At 40.8% G+C, this 26481-nt stretch overlaps 2 protein-coding genes across 7 annotated transcripts in view; one reads left to right on the top strand and one right to left on the bottom strand.

Annotated features, from left to right (window-relative positions):
* The window catches only part of RNF19A (ring finger protein 19A, RBR E3 ubiquitin protein ligase), a 93330-nt gene that overhangs the window by 57664 nt on the left and 9185 nt on the right, over positions 1–26481 (top strand). The window contains exons 11-12 of one of the 4 annotated variants that reach the window (XR_004071179.3): positions 15023–15127; positions 18107–18178. Coding sequence is in view for 3 of the 4 variants with exons in the window: in XM_063709409.1 (XP_063565479.1) it covers positions 22469–22624 (156 nt within the window). In the remaining variant the exon portion in view is untranslated. Of the gene's footprint in view, positions 1–15022; positions 15447–18106; positions 18208–22468; positions 22625–26481 lie in introns of those variants that run through there. The other 3 variants (XM_063709410.1, XM_063709409.1, XM_055348129.2) reach the window with 3 other exon arrangements.
* The window catches only part of SPAG1 (sperm associated antigen 1), an 84347-nt gene continuing 67659 nt past the window's right edge, over positions 9794–26481 (bottom strand). For all 3 annotated transcript variants that reach the window (XM_031013654.3, XM_031013655.3, XM_063709408.1), the window contains exons 15-19: positions 21174–21306; positions 18929–19055; positions 13054–13218; positions 11618–11989; positions 9794–11498 (exon numbers count right to left, since the gene is read on the bottom strand). In XM_031013654.3, the coding sequence (XP_030869514.2) occupies positions 11367–11498; positions 11618–11989; positions 13054–13218; positions 18929–19055; positions 21174–21306 (929 nt within the window). In that variant the 3' untranslated portion in view covers positions 9794–11366. The remainder of the gene's footprint in view (positions 11499–11617; positions 11990–13053; positions 13219–18928; positions 19056–21173; positions 21307–26481) is intronic.

Here is a 26481-nt window from a genome sequence, read left to right as displayed (position 1 = left end):
TAATTTTGCTTTTGGGGGCTTTTTGTTGCTTTTTTGCTTGTTTAAAGAAAATGTAATACTTTCAACTAGATAAGGAAATCACAGTTGCCTTAGAGGTATCATGAACTGATGTTCTAGAGACTTTCTATTGAAAGCTTAATTAAAATGTGCACAAATTATTTCCCCATCCTTTTTTCCTTGCCTTCTTTTTGTGTTTTGTTCTCCCCTTCTCTTCTCTGCCTCCTTCCCTCATTATCTTCCCCCATAACCAGTGCAAATGACAAAATGTGTGCGATGCCAGTTTTCTCCATGTTCATAGTCACACACAATGCATATATACATTAATTTTCTTGATTTTTTCTCAGTAATATCTTTGGGAAATCTGTCCAAGTCAACTGTATAACTCCAATTCATTCTTTTTAATGGCTGCATAAGAATTCTGTAGTATAGATGTGCTGCAGTTATTCAGACATTCTCATGTTGATGAGCATTCACTTTGTTATTTTTGTTTCTTTCCTCAATACAAAACACTGCAAAAAACATTCTAATAATTACGTCCTTATATTCTGGTACTTCTAAGTATGGGAGATAAATTCAAGGAAATCAAATGGCTAGGTTAAAGTCCATGTCTATTGAATTTTTAAAAGGTTACCAGATTGTCTCCCAAAAAAGGCTGTCACAATTTACAATTTGCTAACAATACATGAGTTCCCTTTTACCTGCATTCTACTAACAATAGGTATTAGAGCTTTACAAACTTTTAAACTGTTTGGTGTAAAGTATTATCTATTATATAATGTTACATTTTCCTGGCTAGTAAATGTGTACATCTTTTTGTGCTTTTTTTTTTTTTTTTTTTGCCTAGGGGCTGGAAGATGGTATTTGAGTTTGCTGTTCTCTAAATTGGCTCTTATATCCTTTGCCTATTTTTTTTTTTAATTGTTTTCTTGTCAGTTTGAAAGGTATTTTGGCCAGGTGTAGTGGCTCACTTTGGGAGGCTGAGGCAGGAGGATTGCTTGAGGCCAGGAGTTCAAGACTAGCCTGGGCAACATAGCAAAACCCCATCTCTGTTAATAAAAATGAAAATAGGGCTGGGTGCGATGGCTTACACCTATAATCCCAGCTACTTGAGAGGCTGAGGCAGGAGAATAGCTTGAACCCGGGAGGCAGAGGTTACAATGAGCTGAGATCACGCCACTGCACTCCAGCGTGGGCAACAGAGCAAGACTCTGTCTCAGAAAAATAAATTTAAAAAAATGAAAATAAATATATTTTTTATACTATAGCTGTTAATAGTTTGACTCTTGTATTTTTCTCCAAATATGTCATTTGACTTTTATTAGCGTTGTGTATGCATTCTGTTTTATCCTTAAATAAACTTTTAATTTTTGAATATTTTTAGATTTACAGAAAAGTTGCAGATATTTCAGCGTTTCCACATACTCTTTACATTTTTTTTCTGCAATATGAAACCTGTTGTGTGTCTTTAATTGTAATATTTTAGACCTTCTGGTCATGATTAAGCTCTCCTCTCTTTCTAAATTGTACTTGTAGTCTCTTTTGGTAGTTTGTAGTGAGATTTTAAATTTTTCATATTTTATAAAATCTATCTTCAATTTATCTTAGCATTTAGTTTAATATAAAGGTCCAGTTTTACTTTCTTCCAGATAGAAAGCCATTTGTGATGGCACTATTTTTAAAATAATCTTTCCAAATTTCCCAGTGATTTGAATACTGTGTTTACACTAGAATCCATTTCTAGATTTCTACCAAAAAGTCTGCTGGGATTTTGACTGAATCACCACTGATACCTATTTATCAATATGAGGAAAACTGGCATCTTAACAATATCAAGTCTTCCTATTCATGAATACAGTATATCTATCTTTTAGTTTTTTAATTTCAACAATGCTTTGTAGTTTTCAGTGTACAGATCTCTTAAAAATACCAATTTATGATTACATTCATTACGAGTATATAGAAATTAGATTTTTGTATATTGATCTTGAATCCTATGACCTTGTAAATCACATTAATTTTAGTAGTTTTTTTGTAGATTCTATAGACTTTTTTTTCTTTTTTAAGTCGGAGCCTCGCTCTGTCGCCCAGGCGGCAGTGCAGTGGCTTGATCTCAGATCACTGCAACTTCCGCCTCCTGGGTTCAAGCAGTTCTCCTGCCTTAGCCTCCAGAGTAGCTAGGATTACAGGTGTGCACCACCACACCTAGCTGATTTTTGTGGGGTTTTTTTGTTTTTTGTTTGTTTGTTTGTTTTCTTTTTAAATAAAGACAGAGTTTCACCATGTTGGCCAGGCTGATCTTGAATTCCTGACCTCAGATGATCCGCCTGCCTCGGCCGCCCAAAGTGCTGGGATTACAGGTTTGAGCCACCGTACCCGGCCTCTATTGGCTTTTCTACATAGATAATTGTGTCTGCAAATAAAGAAAGGTTACTTCTTCTTTTCCAATCTGGATGCCTTTTATAACATTTTAACCCCTTATTGCACTGGTTTCAACCCCCAGTACAATGTTAAATAGGAAGGCTAAGAGGACATCTTTACCTTGTTTCCAGTCATGGGGTGGAGGTAGTCTTTCAGTCTTCCTCAGTTTTTATTCCTCCTGGCAGGTTCTTGAAAAACTCAAGTAGGGTGGCCTTATCAGGATTGATTGGAAAACCCCAGAGTTTGCCTCTAAGTTATTCACTACCTTGGGTGATTTGCTTCCCCCCACCCCACTTCATTTTTCACAATTGAGATGCAGTTCGCATAATTCACATTTTAAAGTGTACAATTCAGTGTTTTTACAAGGTTGTACAACCGTTACTAATATCTGACTCCAGAACATTTTCATCACCCCAGAAAGAACCCTTTACCCATTAGTAGTCAGTTCCCACTTCCCCTTCCTCTCAGTCCCTGGCATCTACTAATTTACTATCTCTATGGGTTTGTCCATTCCAGACATTTCACATAAATGGAATAATAAAATGTGGCCTTTTGTGTCCCACTTCTTTCACTTACTACTTTCAAAGTTCATCCAAGGGATAGCATGTATCACTACCTCATTCTTTTTTATGGCTGAATAATATTCAGAAATGCTTTGTAGTTTTCAGTGTACAGATCTCTTAAAGATATCAATTTATGATTACATTCATTACTAGTATATAGAAATAAAAGATTTTTGTATATTGATCTTGAATCCTATGACCTTGTAAATCACATTAATTTTAGTAGTTTTTTTGTAGATTCTATAGACTTTTTTTTTTAAGTCGGAGCCTCGCTCTGTCGCCCAGCCTGGAGTGCAGTGCCTTGATCTCAGATCACTGCAACTTCCGCCTCCCGGGTTCAAGCAGTTCTCCTGCCTCAGCCTATAGAAAGCCTATACAGAAAAGCCTATAGAGGCCGGGTGCGGTGGCTCACGCCTGTAATCCCAGCACTTTGGGAGGCCGAGGCAGGTGGATCATCTGTCAGGAATTCAAGATCAGCCTGGCCAGCATGGCGAAAGTCTGTCCTTATTTAAAAAATCTATTCATTAGTTAGTTGATGGACATTTGGGTGGTTTCCACTTTTTGGCTATTATGAGTAGAACTGCTGTGAACATTTGTGTACAAGTTTTTGTGTGAACATATGTTTTCTACTTTCAGTAATAGGGGTTGCAGAATTATTGGATCAAAATGGCAACTCTCTGTTTAAGTTTTTGAGGGGCTGCCAAACTTTTCCAAAGCAGCTGCACCATTTTACATTCCTATCAGCAATGTATGCAGTTTTTAATTTCTCCACATCCTCACCAATACTTGTTATTGTCCACCTTTTTTTTTATTGTAGCCACCCTAACAAAATCTTTGCCCTTGTTTTAGCACAAGTATGAATTAGGATCAAAATTATGTTTATTGAAATAGTCATCCCAATCTGCTGCTTAATTACAGAAAATAATTGGCCTTATTTTGCCGGGCGCAGTGGCTCATGCCTGTAATTCCAGCACAGCAGTTTGGGAGGCTGAGGCAGATGGATCACTTGAGGTCAGGAGTTCAAGACCAGCCTGTCCAACATGATGAAACTCCAGCTCTACTAAAAATACAAAAATTAGCTGGGCGAAGTGGTGCACACCTGTAATCCCAGATACTTGGGAGGCTGAGGCAGGAGAATTATTTTAACCTGGGAGGCAGAGGTTGCAGTGAGCCGAGATCGTGCCACTGCACTCCAGCCTGGGTGACAGAGCAGGACTGCATCTCACACACAACAAAAAAGAACAAAAAACAGCTGATACAAAAGGGACACTGTGACCTCCTTTTTAAAAATAAAAATAAATTGGTCCTGTTTTACAGATGGGAAACTGATACAAAAGAGATCTAATGGCAGGTAGTAAGATTAAATTTTAGGCTATTTTCGAACTTGGGTCACTATTAAAAATAGAATATTAATTCAGGTTGCTTCGTAAGTCTCCTGTCTGCTGTTTCCTGCACTGTGAAGCATACCTGCAGTGGCAGAATTTTTCTTACCAAGTTCCTTCCTCCTGCAGTATGGTACTGGAAATTCTACAGTAAAGTAATCCAGTCACACTGAGCTCTCCCTTCTCATTGACCTGAGTCTATTTCAAAACATGGCTTAGGTTTTACCTCTTCCAGAAATGTTCTTGAGTAACCCTATTTGGCCCTTTTAATACCTTTAACACTTGAACATTTCATTGATGCTGTTTTCTCCTAGGAGAGTCTCTTGCACTTGGTGTTACTGACAGTTTTTTTGCAAATGAAGTATGAGCTCATTAAAAGCAGGGGCTATCTTTTTAAAAGTTTATCTCCCACAATACTTACTCAGAGCATCATAAATAGTGTCATTCACTGCCAATGCTTATGCAATTCAGATGTTAATTATTGCATCCTCAGCTTCTATGCTGTAGATCATAAATTCTAACTTCCCTAAGCATCATAAGAGAGATTTTTAGATTTCCAACCCCCTAGACTGTAAGATTCTCAAGTGACTCTGTGCAAACATTTGAAGAACAACTGTTTGAGAAATATTTAGAGTGTCATTGTAAACATTTCTGTAATAGGAACTTCCTAATCTGAACTCTGGAGACAAGAACACCAATGGGGCAATGTCCTCTGGATTCATTCATTCAGCAAACTTTACTAAGCATCCATTAGCCTATACCAGACTCTGGACATACAACTGTTTGCATATTGGTTCATTCTCAAAACAATGACAGATTGGAAAATAAAGATGCTATTGCAAACATTCTCTGTAGCTCAAGTTGTGGGGTAACCTCTTGGCTGTTGTACCATGACTAATTTCCAGGAGATGACACCAGAGGTCCAAGACTAGCTGCTTCTGTCTATATTAATACTTCTATTGGAGGGATCTTAATGTGTGCCTCTTCTCCAGTAAATAACTATTAAGGTGTCCACACTATTTGAAAAGAGGTTTCTTACATTTTTCTAACACATAGATGATATTATACTTAAGAAAGCAGTTATACACATGGAAGGAAAGATAAGGTGCTTATCAAATAAAAGGCATTTTACATGAACCACATAAACCAGCAACCCCAAATGGTAGGAAGATAACCCCATTTTGCAGACGAGGAACCTGAAGACTGCAAGGTTATACAGCTCCTAAGTAGAGCTGGGATTTGATTCCAGGTGTATCTGATGCCAAAGTCTGTGCTCTTAAGCAGTTTCCCAGAGGAAAAGGAGAGCTGCTGAGAGTCTCTTGCTTTTCATTGATTCTTCTGATATCAATTGACTTTCAGCCACCTCTTTGATTTTTGGCAAAAGGCATCAAAACCTATAAACTCGGCTGGGTGCGGTGGCTCATGCCTGTAATCCCAGCACTTGGGGAGGCTGAAGCAGGAGGATCGCTTGAGGCCAGGAGTTTGAGACCAACCTGGGTAACATAATGAGACCCTGTCTCTACTTTAAAAAAAAAAAAAATAGCTGGGCATGGTGGTGTATGCTCGTAGACCCAGCTATTCAGGAGGATGAGGCAGAAGGACTGCTTGAGTCCAGGAGGTTGAGGCTGCAGTGAGCCATGATTATGTCACTGCACTCCAACCTGGGCAACAGAGCTGAGACCCTGTCTCTAAAAACAAGCAAAAAACCTATAAACGTGACAAAATTCATAGTACTTTAGAGATAGATTTCTCCTTACAGACATCCCTTGATAGAGGTCAGGCAGGAGAATTCTGTGACTTGCACATCAGTTTTTAGGGAGTCCTTTTGGTCTGAGTGGTACCTACAGGCTAATAGGAAAGTAAAACAAATTCCAGCTACACACTTTGCTCCACTGTCTTCCTAGAGAGCAAAACCCATGTGTTAGGAAAGTAACTATAAGAAAATATATTTGAAATCACTTTAACAACATGCTGTGCCATAACTCATGCTTAAATCTCTGCACATAACATAGAAATCAAGCCTTCTGAACTACTTCCTGGGAGGCCTCTAGCGAACAGTATACTACTCCTAATAGGCACCACTTGGTAGGATAAAGGGAGTTTTCACTAAGATGCATAAGAAGTGGAAATGAAAAGGTTAAGCTTAGAAGCTCCATGTCTTTGAAGCTTTCCTGACAAATATCAAATTCTCAATATATCCATCACTTTGCAGTCTCGACTTGTAGAGGCCTTTTCATTTTAAGATCTTGCTCATGAAGGAGGCACTCACTGAATTTGCCTAGATTAGATTATGGCTCAGTCTGAGCAATTAAGAAATATAATAGCGCTGGGTGCGGTGGCTCACGCCTGTAATCCCAGCACTTTGGGAGGCGAGGCGGGTGGATCACGAGGTCAGGAGATCGAGACCATCCTGGCTAACACGGTGAAACCCCGTCTCTACTAAAAATACAAAAAACTAGCCGGGCGTGGTGGCAGGCGCCTGTAGTCCCAGCTACCCGGGCGGGAGGCTGAGGCAGGAGAATGGCGAGAACCCGGGAGGCGGAGTTTGCAGTGAGCCGAGATAGTGCCACTGCACTCCAGCATGGGTGACGGAGCGAGACTCCGTCTCAAAAAAAAAAAAAAAAGAAAAAAAAGAAATATCATAGCCTGTCTAGACTCAGTATCATAGCTGTCCTTAAGGTTTGCTTTCTTTGCCTTCCAAATTTCACCTTTTCCCTCAAATCCCAGATAGCAAAAGGGCCAAACCAGTCACAGTTTCTCGGCGTTTCACAATACACAATATCCTTAGGTGTGTTCTTATTTGGGCTTCAATATAAGTGAAAGGATTTAGATGAGATGATCTATAACAATTCTCTGCAGGCTACAATGCGACGCAATTCTATGACTAAGAAAAGGCTGCTGGGGTCGGGCGCGGTGGCTCACGCCTGTAATCCCAGCACTTTGGGAGGCCGAGGCAGGTGGATCACGAGGTCAGGAGATGGAGACCATCTTGGCTAACATGGTGAAACCCCGTCACTACTAAAAAATACAAAAAATTAGCCGGGTGTGGTGGCAGGTGCCTGTAGTCCCAGCTACTCGGGAGTATTCTCCTCAGGCAGGAGAATGGCGTGAACCTGGGAGGCGGAGCTTGCAGTGAGCCAAGATCGCGCCACCGCACTCCAGCCTGGGCCACAGCGCCAGACGCCGTCTTAAAAAAAAAAAAAAAAAAAAAAAAAAAAAGGCTGCTGGGTTTGATCAAGGTTGTTGAGAGGAGTTTAAATTCAATAGTGATGGGAGGCAGAAGCCAAAATTCCTTCAAAAAAGGAATCAGTGAGAGGTGGGGAAAATGGAGAATGATTTTTTCTTTTTGTCTTATAAACAGAAAGTTACCCAGTTTTGAAAGCAATGGTATAGGGAAAGATGAAAGGTTGAGACTTTTCTTTAGGTGAAGAATAGCTGCGTAGGTTTATAGGCTGACAGGATGGCAGCATTAGAAAAGAGGAGTAAGACTGCTTTCAGGGAGAGAACAGTTGGAGGCAGGGGATCTGGTGATGAGTCAAGAGGAGGGGAAGCTGATTGGAGCAGTCCTATGGGATGGTCCGTTACTTCAGTTAAGATCAGGAGGCTGAGGGTGACCATGGGAGCATGTGGTAACAACTCCAGGGGCCAGACATTAAGAGGCTGGACATGGGAGGTGTGGAATCCTGCATTCAAGATCTGCACACAGGGAACTTTCATATTACCCACGAGCCAGAAATAGTAATGACATTAGTCTCTTATATACTGTGCAATTTAGGAAATATTTTCATGTTATTTTGCAACAAATCTGTCATTCCAGATGATATTTACTTAACATTTAAAAATAAGCAAATTTAAGCCCAGAGTGACTGTGATTTGCTTGGATGTTTTACATCTAGTAAATAATTGTCACACAGTTTTAACTCAAGGGCTTTTAGTTTCTTTCCTTTCCTTTTCTAACATTTTGTCTTTCACGTTTTTGTCTAGAAACTTTGTTCATAAGGTCCCTAAGGCATGAGTTAAGCTCTGATGATTAAATAACCCACACTCTGTATAGAATTACTTTTGAGACTTCTCTCCTTCCAGATGCACAATTTACAGCAAAGCAATTAGATATAACAAGTGCTGACATTCCACTAAAATACTTTAGGTAATACATGTACCCACAAATATAATTATAAAATTACTAAGACATCATTCATTTAGTGAATAACTTACTGAATCTATTATGCCAGGCATTTTGCTGAGCACTATGGGAAACAGAACTGAACCAGATATTTTGTATCAGACAAGTAAACTCAAAAACACCACAACAATGTGGTAAGACATCCTGCGCAAACGCAGTTAATCTTGGGTGAGTGTGCCATGTTTGTGTAATGAAATGTCTGCCAGGATGAAATATTAGATGTGAGGACTGAGAGCAAGGAAAGTTTAGAAGCCCAGGTTTCTTAGGCCAGTGTGTGAATGCTGGTACCTTTTGTGGAACTATGGGATAAGTGAAGCCTGAGTTTCAGGGAACAGCGAGTTCCATTTAGGGCATGTATAGTTACAGTATCTGTAAGACATCTGTGTAGAGGTGAACAGTTTGAAGTTGCCTTTACAGGTCAAAGCTCAGGAAAGATTTAAAGGCTGAAGAAAGAAGAGATACAGAAGCAGACTGAGAGGTTAAGTGTTTGGATATAGTTACAAATAATAAAAATCTCAGTGGCTTAACAAAAAAAGCATAAGCTTGTTCATTCTGTGTGTCCAATGTGGACTGGCAGAACCCTGCTTCAAACCAGCATTCAAAGAACGAGGCTGACAGAGCCAGTCATCTTGTAACTGCACTGACTGCAACATGAGGCCTTGTCACTGTAGCAACGGAAACGATCAGGGAGGGTTTGGGGCCAGATCTTGCATACTTTGGCTCAGAAGTGACACATCACGTTTACCTAAACCCTACTGGCAGGAGTGGTCACGTGGCCCCGACCAATCACAAAGAGGCTGAAAAGTACAATCTTGTGTATGCCCAGAAGGGGAAGAAAACCAGGTCTTAGTTAAGAGTAATGCCAGAGTATAATTAAAATTCTGATTTTCTGCCATTTTATATGCAGCATGCAGTTTTCTGTTCTATCCAGCTATCTCAAGCCACATGTTCCAGTAATATTAAGATTCACGCAGTTCTCTGAACATGCCAAGTGACTTCACACTTTCATTCAACCTGCACCTTCAATATGCACATTGATGCCCTTGCATCTCGTTTCCTCTGCCTATGACATACTCAAGCTGTGGCAGAACTGTGCCCCATGAGAAACCTTTCCTAACCCTCTCTCAGGCAGGCCTGGGCATTCCTCTTGCTCTGTGTTTTCACTATAAATACCAAAATTGCCAATTTACATTCACTAATCTTTTACTCATCTGTGACTGTTAAGGAATAGGCACCTGAACCATTAGTCCATTCACATATTTAATATTTTCCATTACACAGCACAGAGTATATGAACTCAAAAGATAGACTGCCCAGGTTTGGATCCTGGAGAGACCACTTGCAACATTTGTAAATCCTCATTAATTTATACAACCTTCTGTTCCATTGTTTCCTCATCTGTAGCAGAGTTATGAAGATTAAATTAGACAATGTGTGATAAATGACACACAGTGCCTATCACAAAGCTCAACAAAATCACCTACAGTTATTAATGTCACTGTGTCAGGCACCAAAAGAGAAAGTTCCCTTTTGTCTCTAAAGTTAATTTCAAGTTGCTATGTATAGGAAAAGAGTGGTCCCATTTCTGTAAGTAAACTCCATACATAGGATACATTTCTAACAATCCACCATTTACTTTTATAAAAATTCAATAACATTAAAAAGGAGAAATTTTGTTTGAAGACTAAAGTCCCATTACAGATTTTTCACTTATGAACAAAGAAAGCAGTTTCAAAGAAAAATGGCACAGTTTGAAAGATACTATTTACCCAAGATGAGTTAAAATATTCTATAACTATAAAAGATTAGATAAAATAATGAATATGGAAATAGTAAACATGATACTAACTTTCATCTTCACTTCTAAGTGAATAAGAAAATGCTCCAGAAAGGGGGAACGCACTACAGACCGCAGAAATAAATGACAGTACACTGATGGAGACTGAAATTCCTTCACTTTGACCCAGTCAACAAAGGAGCTTTCAACTTCTATGAGTTCTTCATATTCTTTTACAGTAAAGGAATAAATACAGTCATAAAAGCAGAAAACAAAAAAGGGGGAAGGGGGACATTCAAATGTTTGGTAAAATATGGAGGTAATAATTCAGATATAAATGCAGGCTTAGTTTGCTTTAATACAATGGTTGGTTTTTTGCTTATATAAGCAATATATAAAAGAAAGTAGCTTTTTAAAATCTAGTAAAAAGTGGTAGAAATTTTTGGCAATTTTTGTTCTTAATTATTAGGCAATGCTTCCATATTAGAAAAAATAAGTTCCTTTTATAGCTCTAAATTAATAAACAATTTAATAATCATTTCATGTTATAGACTTCAGTGTTGCATTTCATTTTAACTGACTGTAATCCACAGGTACTAGTACAAAATGGGATTTATGTGTATCTTAGCAGGATATAAGTGATATAATAATCACTGTTAATGACTTCCACTTTTAAAAAAGAATGTTAATAGAAATTCATTTCTATCAAACTTAAGAGGACTCCTTCATAGCCCAAAGAAATGCAACTTAACTCAAAATTTTAACAAGTAACTAAAATAATATGTATATCATAAATTAAAATGTATTTTTAACAAGTTCTAAATATACTTATTTGGTTCTGGTACATAAGAAAATATTTACAACTAATAAAAAGCAGATTGTAGAATATACATGTTCTATGTAGGAAAATAAGTAAAATGTTTTATAGTGCAGACCAAACTTTTCTAGGCCAAGTTTGATCCATGCAACTCTTTTACAATACCATCTCATTAACATTCCTGGAACACATACATGCATGGAAGAAATCTAACAATTATCTTGATTTAAAGCTCATACTGCCTTTTTAGGGCCTGTATATCTTCTAAAGTAAAATGGTTGTTTGGTGTGTCCGAAAGGTCCTCAAACAGCTGTTCAATTAGCTCCTTTTGGCCCTTGCTAATTAGTGTCAACATCATCTAAAAGAAGCAAAAAAAAAAAAAAAAAACCCAACTATGTTAGCATAAGTAACATTTTTAAGTTACAGAAACCCTAATAAAACCAATTTCTATTAATAAAATACTACTTAGCCACTTACCTTAAACCTTTCTGCTTTACTCAGGTATAAAAGATGCTGATACACCAATGAGGGATCTTTTTCAATAAGATTATTTTTCAGAGACTGAATGAGGAGAAGGAATGTATCCCCTTCAAGTTTGTTACTTAAAAACATCGGCAAATCTTTTGGTGCAGTGACGGCTAAAAGATGTGCACAGGCTTCTTTATCCTTCCTGGTACTGAGAGCATTTATAATCTGACCAAATTCATAGGCATTATTAGGCTTGGCTATCGGAAGTTTCTCAGGGTCTTCTGGTGACCTGCTGCTTTTGCCTCCCTTCTCAGAAGTAAGGCATCCCGTGGAGACCTCCCCTGCAGGTCTTCCAGGCTCCTCCTCCTTGCCTTCATTCACCTTCATGAAGAAAAGAAAAACGCATTGTGACACTGAACCACAATCACCACATACATCCTAAGTACGTCTGTCAGAATGAGAATTGAAAACTACAAGTAGACTGTACTGTAGTCCAGTTCCAAGTGAAAAATTTGTAATAATTTTTTTTAGGAAGAGAAGTTTTAGGGTATAAGATCCAATTCATAAAAGTTTTAAAAAATTATTTGACATTGAAACTATGACAACAAAATTTAATTTTTAGACTTTCCCATAAATACAATTGTTGTATAAATGCCTATGTCAATAAAATTTAATTTTTAGACTTTCCCATAAATACAATTGTTGTATAAACGCCTATGTCAATTTTATCTCCTTTTCACAATAAATTTTAACAGAGAAATGAACTTACATTGCTCGATTCTCCTAAAACAGTTTTTTCTTCCCTCCTTAAAGAGGAAAAAAAACCTTCCTAGCTTCTCTTACATATTAGCCTCTTACTCTTAGTGGAAATGTGAGACTATAAATGGGGTATTAGCATTCATGAATGTACAGGGATTCACAGCCTAACATTCTTCCCTAATATTAGGCAGAGAAAAACATTTTAGTTATCTGAATCACAAAAGCAGTTTGATCCTGAGGTAGTTCGAGATCTCTGATAAGGCAGTCATATTTCAGAGTGCTAAAAAGGTCTGAATCAATCTGGATAATCTCTATGAGGTGAGGCTTTCAGGGCCCCTGTAACAAAATCAGTCCCGTCAGGATTCTCCAGGTCTACCCTGGAGCAAAGTCAGTGGCCGCTGGTTCCCAGTGTACTCGGGAGTGGGAGCAGTACAGATGGAGGCCAAAGAAAGGAAGAACTGCAGTAATGCAGAGACTCCCAGTACCATCCATGGACCCACGTTGGGAAATACAATGGCTAATTATCATTGCAAAGGAGACATTTTGTTGCTGGTTAAAATTTTGTCACTGATCATCAGAATAAAAACACAAAATTAAAAATGTTTTAGAACTCACAGGAATATGACCTTAGAATCCAGTCTAAGGTCCCCAAAAGAGTACTTTCAAAGATAATCAAATACAAATACCTCTTGAATCTCAATTTTCCTTCTCTCCTTTTCTTTGTTGAATGGTGCTGTCTTATCCTTAAGATTAAGGAGTCTAGTTACCTCTTCCAGTTCCATCTTTGCCTCAATAATACTTGGGTCTAGTAGGATAACTTTATTGAGATCAATTAAGCTTTTCTGATAATTCTGTAAGTAGGAAGACAGAGAAAATAACTTTCATAAATAGAAGGAGCCTAGAGTAACCTGAGTGGGAGTGGGATGGATGTAGTGAGCTGTGCAGTATGTGTGCAGGGTCCACATTAATACCACTCTTACAAAGTGAGCCTGTGGGGTGAATATGCAGCTGAAATAGTATAACCCATGATACAGTGAACATCGACTATAGAAGAAAAAGCACAGGATCTGGAGTTAGAAAACGCAAGTTAAATTCTGTATCACCACAACCTTCCCAGTCCCTAACACATGATAAGCACTTGGTGCTTGCTGAATGAATAAATGAAAGAATGAACTCATCCTTGTATTAGCACCTACTAGCAATGAAACTTAAGATCCTACTTAACCTTTCTGGGCTTCAGTCTTCTCATCTTTAACATAAGGGGAACAAAAGCTCTATTCAAATTTTCACAAGGCTGTACCAAGAAATAAATGAACAAATAATAAGTGGCTTAAACCTATAAAGGACTATGCAAATGGTAGTTATTATAATACTTTTGTTCCATAAAATCCTTCCAGATAGTTTACTCTTCGAAATTGGCTAGAGTCAACATTTAATCTTCCATGAGTCACACAATACATTGAAGAAGTTGAGGGAAAGAAAGGGCATCTAACAAGACATGACCACTGAATCTAGCAGCAAAGACAGATACCCCAAAGTCAGTCTGCTGTGACAAGCTATGTTCGAAACTACAGACTAGACCCATGTTTTGAATAAACCAAACTGTGAAGAGGCAAAGAATTACAAGGATGTGTAACCTCTTCAAGTATTCATGACACATCAGTAACAGCATGCACAAGAGGCTGAGCACAGATAAGCTGAGCTAGTGATTATGTGACATTCCCGGGGGCCTAGCTGTAATCCCACATGCCTTTCCCCTCCCCTACAGCAACACACCAGAGCAAGAGGGACCTATTTAAAGGGATAACCTTAAATCTGCCCTAATTTATAAAAGTAAGTTATTTACAAAGTATAACAGATCTCCAGATACCACTGTCCTAGACCAGCACTGGAACCTTACCGGGGGAAAAATGACACTGTATTTATATCCTAAGTGTTCTAGGCAGGGAGCCATACCTGAAAGGCAAGGGAGTGGAGCAGGAGGGCAAGTTGAGGAAGTAATAAAAGCTAATTCTTACCATTCTAAGCATTTTACAAGTATTACTTTACTCTCACAACAGCCCTATAAATATTAACTTCTATTGTTCCCATTTTAAAAATGAAGAATGGGATGGTCACAACAGCAATGACCAGAAGGTGGATGATTACATGGCATGGAGCTCAAGGGAAAGGACTGGAAATAGAGACCTGTGAGCCACAGCCTTGGAAATGGAAGCTCAGCACCCTAGGAGTCAATAGGATCATTTTCATGAATCCGGAAAGTCTCTGCCTAAAGAGCAGCCTGACTGGTTGGAAGAGACATAAGAAAACAAGAAATGCACGTTGACAAGTGTTAGCACTGCAGACAAGCATGAAGAGGGCAGAATGGCAGCAAGGGCATAGACAGAATTGGGCAAGGAGGCAGCTAAGAGGGGGCCAGGCTCATTCACTTCACAGATGGTCTCTGAGCACATCCATGTGCCAGGAGCTAAGAGGACCACGGAAAAGACAAGGAAAGACAGACTTAGGTCTTACATTTATGGAAGCTTACGTCCTATGAGGGGAAGCAATTAAAAACATGTAAACATGAATAGATAATTACAGACTGTCATTGATGTCATGGAGAAAACTAAAGGTTGAGATGGATACTAACAAGAGAGCCTCCTTTTTCTACAGTTACAGGTGTCAGAGAAGTCAAGACCTGAAGAGAACCCAGCCGTGCAGTGTAGAGGGAAGAGCAGAGCTCATAGAAAGTGTGTCCCAGCACTTTGGGAGGCCAAGGTGGGTGGATCACCTGAGGCCAAGAGTTCGAGACCAGCCTGACCAACACAGCTAAACCCCGTCTCTACTAAACATAGAAAAATTAGCCAGGTGTGGTGGTGCACATCTGTAGTCCCAGCTACTCGGGAGGCTGAGGCAGGAGAATTGCTTGAACTTTGGAGGTGGAGGTTGCAGTGAGCCAAGATCACGCCACTGCACCCCAGCCTGAGTGACAGAGCAAGACTCTGTCTCAAAAATAAACAAATAACAAACAATAACAACAAAAAACCAGAAAATGTAGCTTTGACAAGAAAGAAGGCATTAAAAGTTGCTAACCTCATTAGGCCTTTAAAAAGGGATGTATTATAATCACGTGTTTGTGATATTTACCATTAATAGTTTTGCTGAAACCATAAAAGCAATAGTTATTTTATGATATTCTTTTTGATATTTGTATTGATACATAACAATTGTATGTATCATCCTCTACAGCATCCTCTTTTGGGTGGATCTTGCAGCACCCTCTATTGGGTGTAAATTCCCTAAGTAGGCACCATGTCTTTATTCACCTCTATACTCCTAACACCTAGTACATAATTGGCACTCAATAAGAGAAATAAATTGTAAATAAAAGCAAAATGTTCAGTGATCTTTTCTTACAAAGAACAGCTGTACATTAAAGAAAGCTCATATTTTTCAAAGCTGGCACCATTAAAAATAACAAAGTCAGAAAACAAACAGAAGATCTGAGGAAAACAGAGTTGAGCTGGGAGCTAAAGGCAGGACACCTGCCACCGTGAGCCCCTGTGCCACTTCCTCATTGCAGTCACCCTGGGCAAACAGGCCTGGGCGTGAGTTCTGACACATTCTATAAGCAGTTGTAGCCTTTGAAGATCCTGAAATTAGGCCAAGCATGGTGGCCACACATCTGTAATCCTAGCATTTTGAGAGGCCAAAGTGGGAGGATTGCTTGAGGCCAGGGGTTTAACACCAATCCTGGCCAACATAGTGAGACCCTGTCTCTCTTAAATTAAACATTTTTTAAAATTCTGAAATTAAATTCACCTGGCACATACCTCAAATTACTGGACAACAAATCAAGCTATAAGCTACCAGCCTCATAATCTAGTGGGATAGGATTACTCAAATTTGGGATTATTTTTGTGCATCATAATATAAGTTCTGGAATTCATTCCAAGGAAATAGAAAAGTCCAATGAAGTATTAATGATGATACCCACACAAACTAAAGTCCAGTCTTTCATTAGGGTGCAGCTTCTGACCTTTAGTCAGCTCACCAGGTTCAGAAAGTCAGGCAGCCACTAAGAGGTAAACGTGCTCCAAGAGTTTGGCCATCTGTAAACTCATGAGCCATACAGATCCTCATTTACCAAATCTACTAAGCTCAAAGAGGTGAGTAAATTTCAAAGGAGTCTCTTTTAATTTGTGGTGCCATACACCATCTAGGACTTTTTTTTACAAGTGAGTGTGTTGCTAACCAAAAAAAAAGAGGGCTGGCGGGGAGGCATGTGTTAGGGTCACATGGACACTGTGTGGCTCCCTCAGCATGGGGCGGGGGTCACAGGGCAGCACGGGGGTCCTGGCGGGACATGCAGGCTGACTGCACTGCAGCCAGAGTGGATCTACAATCTGGAAAAGGTGGCCATTCAGTGCACCTGGGTGGTCCTCATTTGCTATATTATGCAACATGACTGCTCTTCTCCCTGCAGAACCTAGATAGTTCCCTTTCAGTCATGGGCACGGAATTAAAACAACTATCTCAGACTCAATCAGTCAAAACAATCCTCTCCCCACTCCCAAACTGCCCTGCTCGTGAATGCTCCCCATTATCACACCACTACCCTCAGCCACCCAGCCAGAACCTGGGAGGCATCCCCTCCATCACTTCCCCTAGACATTTGACTGCTATGTCAACTTTACCATCAACCCTTGAATTGGCCCCTTCCCTTCTGTTATGGGCTGAACTACGTCCCCACAGAAAGTCCTGTGTTGAAGTTCTAACCTCCAGTACCTCAAAATGTAACCACATTTGGAGACAGGGCCTTTAAAGAGGTAATCAAGTTAAAATCAGTAGGCCCTACCTTGTCCAAGATGACTGTGTCTTTATAAAAAGAGAAGATTTGGGCACACACACACAGAGGGAAGGCCACATGGAGACCCAGGGAGAGGACAGCAACTGTAAGCCAGAGACACAGGCCTCTGAAGAGACCACCCCTATTAACACCGTAAGCTGAGACTTCCCGCCTCCAGAATAGATTTCTGTTGTTCAGGCCACCCAGTCTATGGCGCTTTGTTATAGCAGCCACAGCAGCTAACATACTTCTCCCTTTCCTTGGACATTACTTTCCTTCAGGTACCTGCTTCTCACCTTGGTGATCTCTCACTTACCTTTCTCCTCATCCTGGGCCCCTCTTATCAACCTTCCATGAGGTCCCCAAATCTGATCCATTACACCACCATTTACCCTGCTCTGGAGGCTTCATCACCTTCAGAATTAAGTCCAGCCTCCTCAGCATGGCCTACCAAGCCCCTCAGGATCTGACCATCTCCCTCTATCCCCACTCCTAGTCACATCTGGCCTCCAGCTGTACAGTTTGTAAACAAGTCCATCCATTAAAAACGTACACAAGAATGTCACAGCAGCCTTATTCCTAACAGCCCCAAACTGGAAACAACCTAAGTGTCATCAACTGGTGAATATATACACAAATTGTGATATATTCATACAACACGGTGATAAAAAGGAACAGTTCCTGATACCCACACAATATAAACAAATCTCAGGTTATGCTGAAAGAAGCCAAACAGTAGAGTCCATTCTATATGATTTATGGTAATGTCCAAAACAATCAAAACTAATCTATAGTGATAGAAATCAGATGAATGGCTGCCTGAGGGTAGGGGTGGAGGGAGGGAGATTTATTGTACAGGGGCACAGAGAACTTTCTAGAAAGATGAAAATGTTGTTTTTCATTTTTAGCACACACCACCTTCCAAAGAAAATGTTCTTTATCTCGATTGGGATATTGGCTACAAGAGGATATGCACATACCAAAAGTCAATGACCTGCACACTTACAATGTATGAACTTCATCGTATTACACCTTAATAAAATTGAGCTTAAAAAAAATTATTTCAGGAAGTACTATTTTCCAATATGTTCTGGTTTTTCCTTGTGATGTTATTTTCTATAAATATGAACATTCATTCCTCAGGATTTCCATGCGGAAGAATCTGTGTGAAGACAAGTGGAATGATACAATATCCACTTTCTTCTAAACTAATGGCATGGTTTTCTTAGAGAAGAATGGCATTTTACAGACTTACACTGACCATCAGCTGGCTTAAGGCCCAGATCACTATAAGCTTCCAAGTCTCCGATGTGTCTCTCCCAACTTCCGCTGGGTCACCCATCTTCTATTCTGATGCCTTCCCCACCCAACCTCCAACAGCAATCCTTGCCGGAGGAACCAGCAGCATTACTGCTAGTTTCGGTAATTCAGTACCAAACCTTCCTCTATCTTAAAATGAACCTACTATAACTAACAATATTCCTCAGAAAACTAGAGAATAAATCATTATTTTGGAGCCAGAAGGAATCTTAGAAGCAATCTAGTTTCACATTATGGTTAGGGGTGAAATCTGAGGCCTCTATCAAGGTTTTAGAACTGGTTAGTACAGTTCTAGGATTAAATCCAAGAATAACCTCAATCCCATCCCAAGATCTGGAGATTTATGCTTGTGAAAACCACTTGCTTTGTTCAGAGCTGAAGTTTATGCATTAAAATGAAGATTTCCTCACCTTGAGTCCTTTATGAGCCAGAGCTCGTCTATAGAAGGCTTTCACGTTCCCATCAGCTAGCTGAAGTGCCTGATCACAGTCCTGCTTTGCTTCTTCAAACTGGCACAGCTTCAAGTAACAGAGAGCTCTGGCATAATGCAACGGAACTCAGTATTATGAAAGGTAAAGATTGGCTATCTATAAGTTTTAGACAGCTAAGAAAAATCAGAAAATAGCTCAATATGTCTGTTTCTATACCACTGTGGTTTCCATTGAAACTTAACATTTGATTCAATTATGGCACTGGGGATACAACCGCAAACAAAATACAGTCACAGCCCTCAAGGAGGATGCAATCAAGTGGAAGAGACAGACCATTAAAACAAGCAAACACAATAAAATCTGTGCAAAGTACTCTGGGAGCACACAGCTGAGAACTACATCAGATTCAGTGGGGCTGAGACAAGGCACAGAGCAGGCAGGGAAGACTTCCTGGAAGAAGTGACATTTAAGTTGAAATCCAGAGTATGAAGTTAAGAATTATCCAATGCAAACGCACTGGGTTGAGAAAGTTCAGATGCAGGTAGCTGGGAGTGGAGGCCAAGGACACAGCGAGTGCACAGACCTACACCTATGGTGGAAGAGAATATGGTGTTCTTGAAGAATTAAGAGTTCCATATGGCTGGAATGCAGGGATGAGGCTGGAAGAGCAGGCAGGCCAGATCACGAAGGGCACTGTAAGTCATGGAAGGAAGTTGAGCTTTATAAACTGAGCTTAATGGAAGTCCGATGAAGGGTTTTTAATAGGGGCTGACATGTTTGCCATGTTTTAGACAGTCCCTCTGGCTACAGCTTGGAGAATGAGATGATGGAACAAAGCTGTGCAAGGACACCATAAGGGTGCTGCAGAGATTTAGGAGGAGAGGACAGTGGCCCAGAGCAAGGGAATGACAGGGGGATGGTGGCAAGCAGACAGAAAGGGTCACACTGAAGATGGATTTGGGATTTAGAAGGTAGGAGCATCTGAGCTTGCTGACTGGAAGAGGGAGGTAGGGGATGATATCCAGCCCTGAGTGCAGAAAAGATGGGGAGCGCTTCAGTCTGGAGCTCAGAAGACAGAGATCTGGAAGACATCATTGTAAGGTGGTCAGTGGACCTGGGGAGAGGATGGAATGGCCTCTAGAGTACGTAGAAAGGAAAAAGGATCTAGACCCTCAGAACTATGAGAATTCTAGGGAAAGAAAAGCCTACAGAAGGAGAGGGAGAGGACGAGAACCAGGCAATGAGCTGCCTGCCTCCTCCTCCGCAGCCAAGAGGAGGAGGAGTCTTCACAGAAAACTGAGTGACCAATAATGCCCGATCCTACAGAGGCTGAACAGAAGGGCAGAAAAACATCTGTTGGATTTAGTGACATCTTTTGTCCAATATTCTATCACCATATTCTATATAGGTGTCTTTTACTACGTGGTAAAGACGGTATCTGAGCAACCATCCGCCCATTCCTGCTGCACACTATAAATGATGCTGGTGCCTTCCCGCAGCACTTCAGAAGGAAAAGGGCATTCTCCATAAGACAGTATTTTTTTTTTTTTGAGACAGAGTCTTGCTCTTTCACCCAGGCCAGACTGCAGTGGTGCTATCTCGGCTCACTGCAAGCTCTGCCTCCCGGGTTCACGCCATTCTCCTGCCTCAGCCTCCGGAGTAGCTGGGACTACAGGCGCCTGCCACTGCGCCTGGCTAATTTTTTTTTTGTATTTTTAGTAGAGACGGGGTTTCACCGTGTTAGCCAGGATGGTCTCGATCTCCTGACCTCGTGATCCACCCGCCTCGGCCTCCCAAAGTGCTGGGATTACGGGCGTGAGCCACCGTGCCCAGCCAAGACACTATTTTGAAAGGCCATTGATTCCTGCTCCTCCCACACTGGACAATGCCCAGGCCCAGCTAGCTGCAATGAGGCCGGCAAGCCAGGAAATGCCGAATCAGAGTTGCACAAGCCAAAGCAGCCATGGTCGCTTTTGGGAACCTGGTGGCACAAACTATGTCAGACCTCCCATCCTGCCCACACCTCAGGCTTCCAGTCTCTGTAGAACTCCCACGGCCTCACCTCTTTCAGACACACTTGGTTAGGACAGCTTGCTATAGAAATTCTTAGAACCATCACAAAAAACTTTGGCAATTACTTAATTGTGTTAATAAAATAACTTAAAATACTTTTAATAATCAAAACTATTAACATAAGAAATATATAAAGTTACAAAGAACTTGCCTGTTTGTATATATGGCACATTCCTTATTGTTAATCTTTAAGCATTCGCTGTATTTACTGAGGGCGTCTTTATAGTTTTTGTCATTTACACATTGATTTCCTTCTTCCTTAAGGGCTTTAAATGTTTTTTCATCTATGGGACAAAAAAACAAAGAAGAGGAAGTATCTGTACAAGCACCTCTATAAAATCTTAAGTACAGCTATAAGTAAATCTTCTATTGCAAATTAACTTGACCACACAGCATGCGGGGTGAAAATCTAACTGGAACAAAACTTTGTAGACAAATTAAAATGACAAATAGGCTATAAGTAAAAATAATTATACAATTATGATACTATTATTTTCTAATTAGAAAATAAGATACAAGTGCCGGGTGCAGTGGCTCACGCCTGTAATCTCAGCACTTTGGGAGGCCAAGGCGGGCAGATCACCTGAGGTCAGGAGTTCAAGACCACCTTGACCAACATGGAAACTCCATCTTAACTAAAAATATAAAATTAGCTGGGCATAGTGGCACATGCCTGTAATCCTAGCTACTCGGGAGGCTGAGGCAGGAGAAGTGCTTGAACCTGGGAGGCAGAGGTTGTGGTGAGCCAAGATCATGCCGTTGCACTCTAGCCTGGGCAACAAGAGCGAAACCCCATCTCCAAAAAATAAAATAAGATACAAGTAATAATTCTGTCATGTTATCCATCTTGACATGCCATCTTTTCTCTACTGGGATTCTAAAGACAGTAACAGAGGCCAGAACCACCTTAGAGATGGAGAGAATTAAGCAAACAATGCTAACAGGGCTCAGGTGACTATATGACAAGAGGCAGAGTCTCCAATAAGGCTGCACACGTGAACTAGCAACCCTCACAGTGTTTTCTGTCATCTCCATCTATGCTGCCTCACACAGCGCTTTTACAGTGGTACAGGAGCACTTCAGACCTCTGGTTAAGCTTGGATACGACAGAACCAGTCAATGAAATGGGATACAAATATCCACAGTGTTTTGCTTGGCAATTATTTTGTGAATAGTGAACACTCCTCTTAAAGCCTGAAGTGGACATCTATCCGGCATCCCAAATTTCCTTGGGAAATCATATCTCTTTCATTCTGTGCTCCTTTGGTTTAAGTGAAGCAAACCTCACTCCAGCCCTAACCTTTGGGATAATCATTTTATTAATCAGCACATCATGGTCCTATGGCCATAGTAATCCAATTGTTCAGGGATGAGTCTATAAGAGCTGATAAAATGTTTTGCAACATTCTTGTAAAATAAATCTTTTTCTTTCCTGTGGGATTTAAGGCTCAAAGGAGGAGCTATTTTTCCATCTTGTGATAAAAAGGGATGATGTGAAAATGGGGCCATCAGAGCAAGGAAGAGGCCAAGATGGAGAGCTGGAGTCTCTGAGTCCTGAATCCAGCCATCCCTGCAGCCACTCCACCTGTGGACTTGTCTATAGTAAGTGCCCATAAACAGCTTTTTGCTTACTTGAGGCATTACAAGTTGGGCTTTCTGTTATCTACAATCAGAGTCTGAACTGCTCATTACCAGAATTACAGACTATCCCTATTATCTTGCAGTGAACATGGCTGATACCCTGCTCAGAATCTGTTTCCAGGACCTCAATATTCATTCAGCTATCACCCCTCTCCTATTCAGACCACGTGTTCAGGGGAGGCTGACCTCACTGATCAAAACCCCAGGTCTAAGCCATTCAGTGCATGGGGTGTTTCCTCATAAAAGAGATTGGCTCAGGGATGGGCACATGGCCCGATTCAGATGAACAGAATAACAGATTAAAAAGCCTGGGCTTTGGGGAAATGTACTTCCTCATTCTTTTGTTTTTGTTTTGTTTTGTTTTGTTTTGTTTTGTTTTTTGAGACGGAGTCTCGCTCTGTCGCCTGGGCTGGAGTGCGGTGGGTGGCGCAATCTCGGCTCACTGCAAGCTCCGCCTGCCGGGTTCACGCCATTCTCCTGCCTCAGCCTCCCGTGTAGCTGGGACTATAGGCACCCACCACCACGCCCGGCTAATTTTTGTATTTTTAGTAGAGATGGGGTTTCACTGTGTTAGCCAGGATGGTCTCCATCTCCTGACCTCGTGATCCTCCTGCCTCAGCCTCCCAAAGTGCTGGGATTACAGGCGTGAGCCACCACGCCCGGCCTACTTCCTCATTCTTAATGCCATCAAAATCAATGGTTTCTCTCTCTCTTTGGACACTGATATGTGCAGATGTAAAGCCTAAAACTGCTACAGTTCTATTGTTTCCTGCTACAGCCTGTCTTAATGAGTTGAGCCTGATTTACAGCCTGTCTGGGCCCTTTCAGTGACACAAGCCAAGACCATCCCTTACACTTTAAGTCAACAGATTTTCTGTTACTTACAACCAAGTTTTCAAACATACACAAAATATTAAAATTTAAAGTTTTAAACCTAGGTAATAAGTTTATCCTATGGAATAACTTGATATATAATAAAAATCCATAAATTAAAATTTAAAATATACCTTTAAATTTTGTAATCTTAAAATCTTCTGATAGATAAATTTATTATTTTATTATTATTATTCTTTTTTGAGATGGGGTCTGGCTCTGTCACCCAGGCTAGAGTGCAGTGGTGCAATCTCGGCTCACCGCAACCTCTGCCTTCTGGACTCAAGCCATCCTCTCACCTCAGCCTCCCAAGCAGCTGGGACTACAGGGGCGTGCTACCATTCTCAGCTAATTTTTGTATTTTTAGTAGAGACAGGTTTTGCCATGTTGCCTAGTCTGGTCTCAAACTCCTGAGCTCTGGCGATCTGCCCACCTCAGCCTCCAAAAGTGCTGGGATTACAGGTGTGAGCCACCGCACCCAGCCAATTTTTTTTTTTTTTTTTTTTTTTTTGGTAGAGATGGGGGTCTTGCTTTGTTTCACAGGCTGGTCTTGAACTCTTGGCCTCAAGTGATCCTCCTGCCATGGCCTCCCAAACTACTGGGATTACTGCCAAGAGCCACCATGCCCAGCCCCCTAAATTTATAACATAAACTCAGAATGTAAACAATAATCTTATTTGTCCCTCTGCACAAATTGTATAAAATGCTAGTTTACTTTTCATCTTCTATTTCAAATCACAGAATATTTCTGCCCATGTTTCATGTTTCAAAAGATCTCACATAGCCTAGGCTACTCACACCTGTTAGCCCAGCACTTTCAGAGGTTGAGGCAGAAGGATTACTTGAGCCCAGGAATTCGAGACCAGCCTGGGCAACATAATGAGATCCTGTCTCTATAAAAAATACAAAATTAGCCAGACACGGTGGCACACACCTGTAGTCCCAGCTACTCAGGACTGAGGTGGGAAGACTGCCTGAACCCAGGAGGTCGAGGCGGCAGTGAGCCAAAATTGCACCACTGCACCCCAGCCTGGGCAACAGAGCAAGAACCTGTCTCAAAAAAAAAAAATCTGACACAATAGGGTCAAATGGTGCTTTCCCAATCCTGGTATATAGACCCTGAAATAGAATGTTAGGGAAGATTTTGCTGAAAAATTTTCCTCAAGCTTTTATCCTCCAGTGTCTTTAAACCTTTGGTATCCATTCTCACCATCAATCAGTAAACAAATATGGACAGAAAAATTCAAACACAGCTGATTATACTTGTGCTATGGTTTGCTAACTCACAGCTATATATGCATTTTGTTAATAAGAAGTAGCTCTTATTTACTGAGCAAATGCTTTGTGTCAGGCCCTATTAATAATGGACTCTAGAAAACTACAGATCTCCATAATTTCCCTAGGACTGCTAGATCATCTACTTGGCAGATATTCCCTGTCTGCTCTTTCTTGGCAATAAAGAAAATGAGGGTCCAACACTAGCCATCTGGACATCATGGGTCAGGAACCTCAGGGCATCTGCAAGATGAAGCACAGCCTGGGGACACATATGGAGTTTCTAAGCTTTGTGGGAGAAATGGGGCCTCAGCTGGCTTTAAAGCAGAAAGCAAGGGTGAAGTCACATTTATTAAATGCTTACTTACTACACTCAAAGTAATAATGTAGGCACTAAGGGAATACAAATTTTTTAACAACTACAATAAAGACAGAAGGAAGCACCTGCATTACACAGTCATGCATCACTCAACAATGGATACATTCTGCGAAATTTGTCGTTGGGCAATTTCGCTGTTGTGCAAACATCATAGAGTGTGGTTACACAAACCTAGATAGTATAGCCTACCATATATCCAGGCTGTATGGTGTAAGCTAATGCTCCTAGGCTACAAACCTGTAACAGCATGTTACTGTACTGAATACTGTGGGCAACTGTAACACAATGGTATTTGTGTATCTAAACACAGAAAAGGTACAGTAAGAGTATAGTACCTTTACAGTAAAAACACAGTAAAGTTACAGTATATAATCTTATGGGATCACTGTCACATATGTGCTCCATTGTTGATTGAAATACCATTATGAGCACATGATTATATTTACGTTGTGGGGCTTTACTTTATTATTTTAAACATATCAGTCTTATTCCTTTAGCCTCATCACATACAGGGTCTACTGTAGAGCTACATGTTATTTAAATTTTTTTTGAGACAGCATCTCATTCTGTCACCCAGGCTGGAGTGCAGTGACACCATCACAGCTCACTGCAGCCTCAACCTTCCTGGGCTCGGGATCCTCCCACCTCAGCCTCCCAAGTAGCTGGGACTATAGGCATGCACCACCACGCTTGGCTAATTCTTCTATTTTTTTGTAGAGATACGGTTTCGCCATGTTGCCCCGGCTGGTCTTGAACTCCTGGGCTCAAGTGATCCACTTGCCTCCCAAAGCGCTGGGATTACAGGAGTGACCCACTGCACCTGACCTTCTTAGTTAACAATGTTTAAGAGGTTACTACAGGTTTACAAAGTCAGAATATACTATTTTATATACACATCTCCATTTATTTCTGACAACCTCCTTGTGAGACATTTAATACATTCCCCTGCCTTAAACCACGCATGGTGGCTCATGCCTATAATCCCAGCACTTTGGGAGGCTGAGCCAGGAGAATCACTTTAGCCCTGGAGTTTGAGACCAGCCTGGGTAACATAGGGAGACTCCGTCTCTACTAAAAATACAAAAATTAGCCGTGCGTGGTGGCAGGCGCCTGTAATCTCAGCTACTCGGGAGGCTGAGGCAGGAGAATCGCTTGAACCTGGGAGGTGGAGGTTGCAGTGAGCCGAGGTCACACCATTGCACTCTAGCCTGGGCATCAAAGTGAGACTCCACCAAAAAAAAAAAAAAAAAAAAAAACTAGCTGGCATGGTGGTGTGCACCTGTGGTTCCAG

This window comes from Gorilla gorilla, chromosome 7 (genome assembly GCF_029281585.2).
Source record: "Gorilla gorilla gorilla isolate KB3781 chromosome 7, NHGRI_mGorGor1-v2.1_pri, whole genome shotgun sequence".
Classification (NCBI taxonomy): domain Eukaryota; kingdom Metazoa; phylum Chordata; class Mammalia; order Primates; family Hominidae; genus Gorilla; species Gorilla gorilla.
This window is presented reverse-complemented; position numbering and strand designations above follow the sequence as displayed.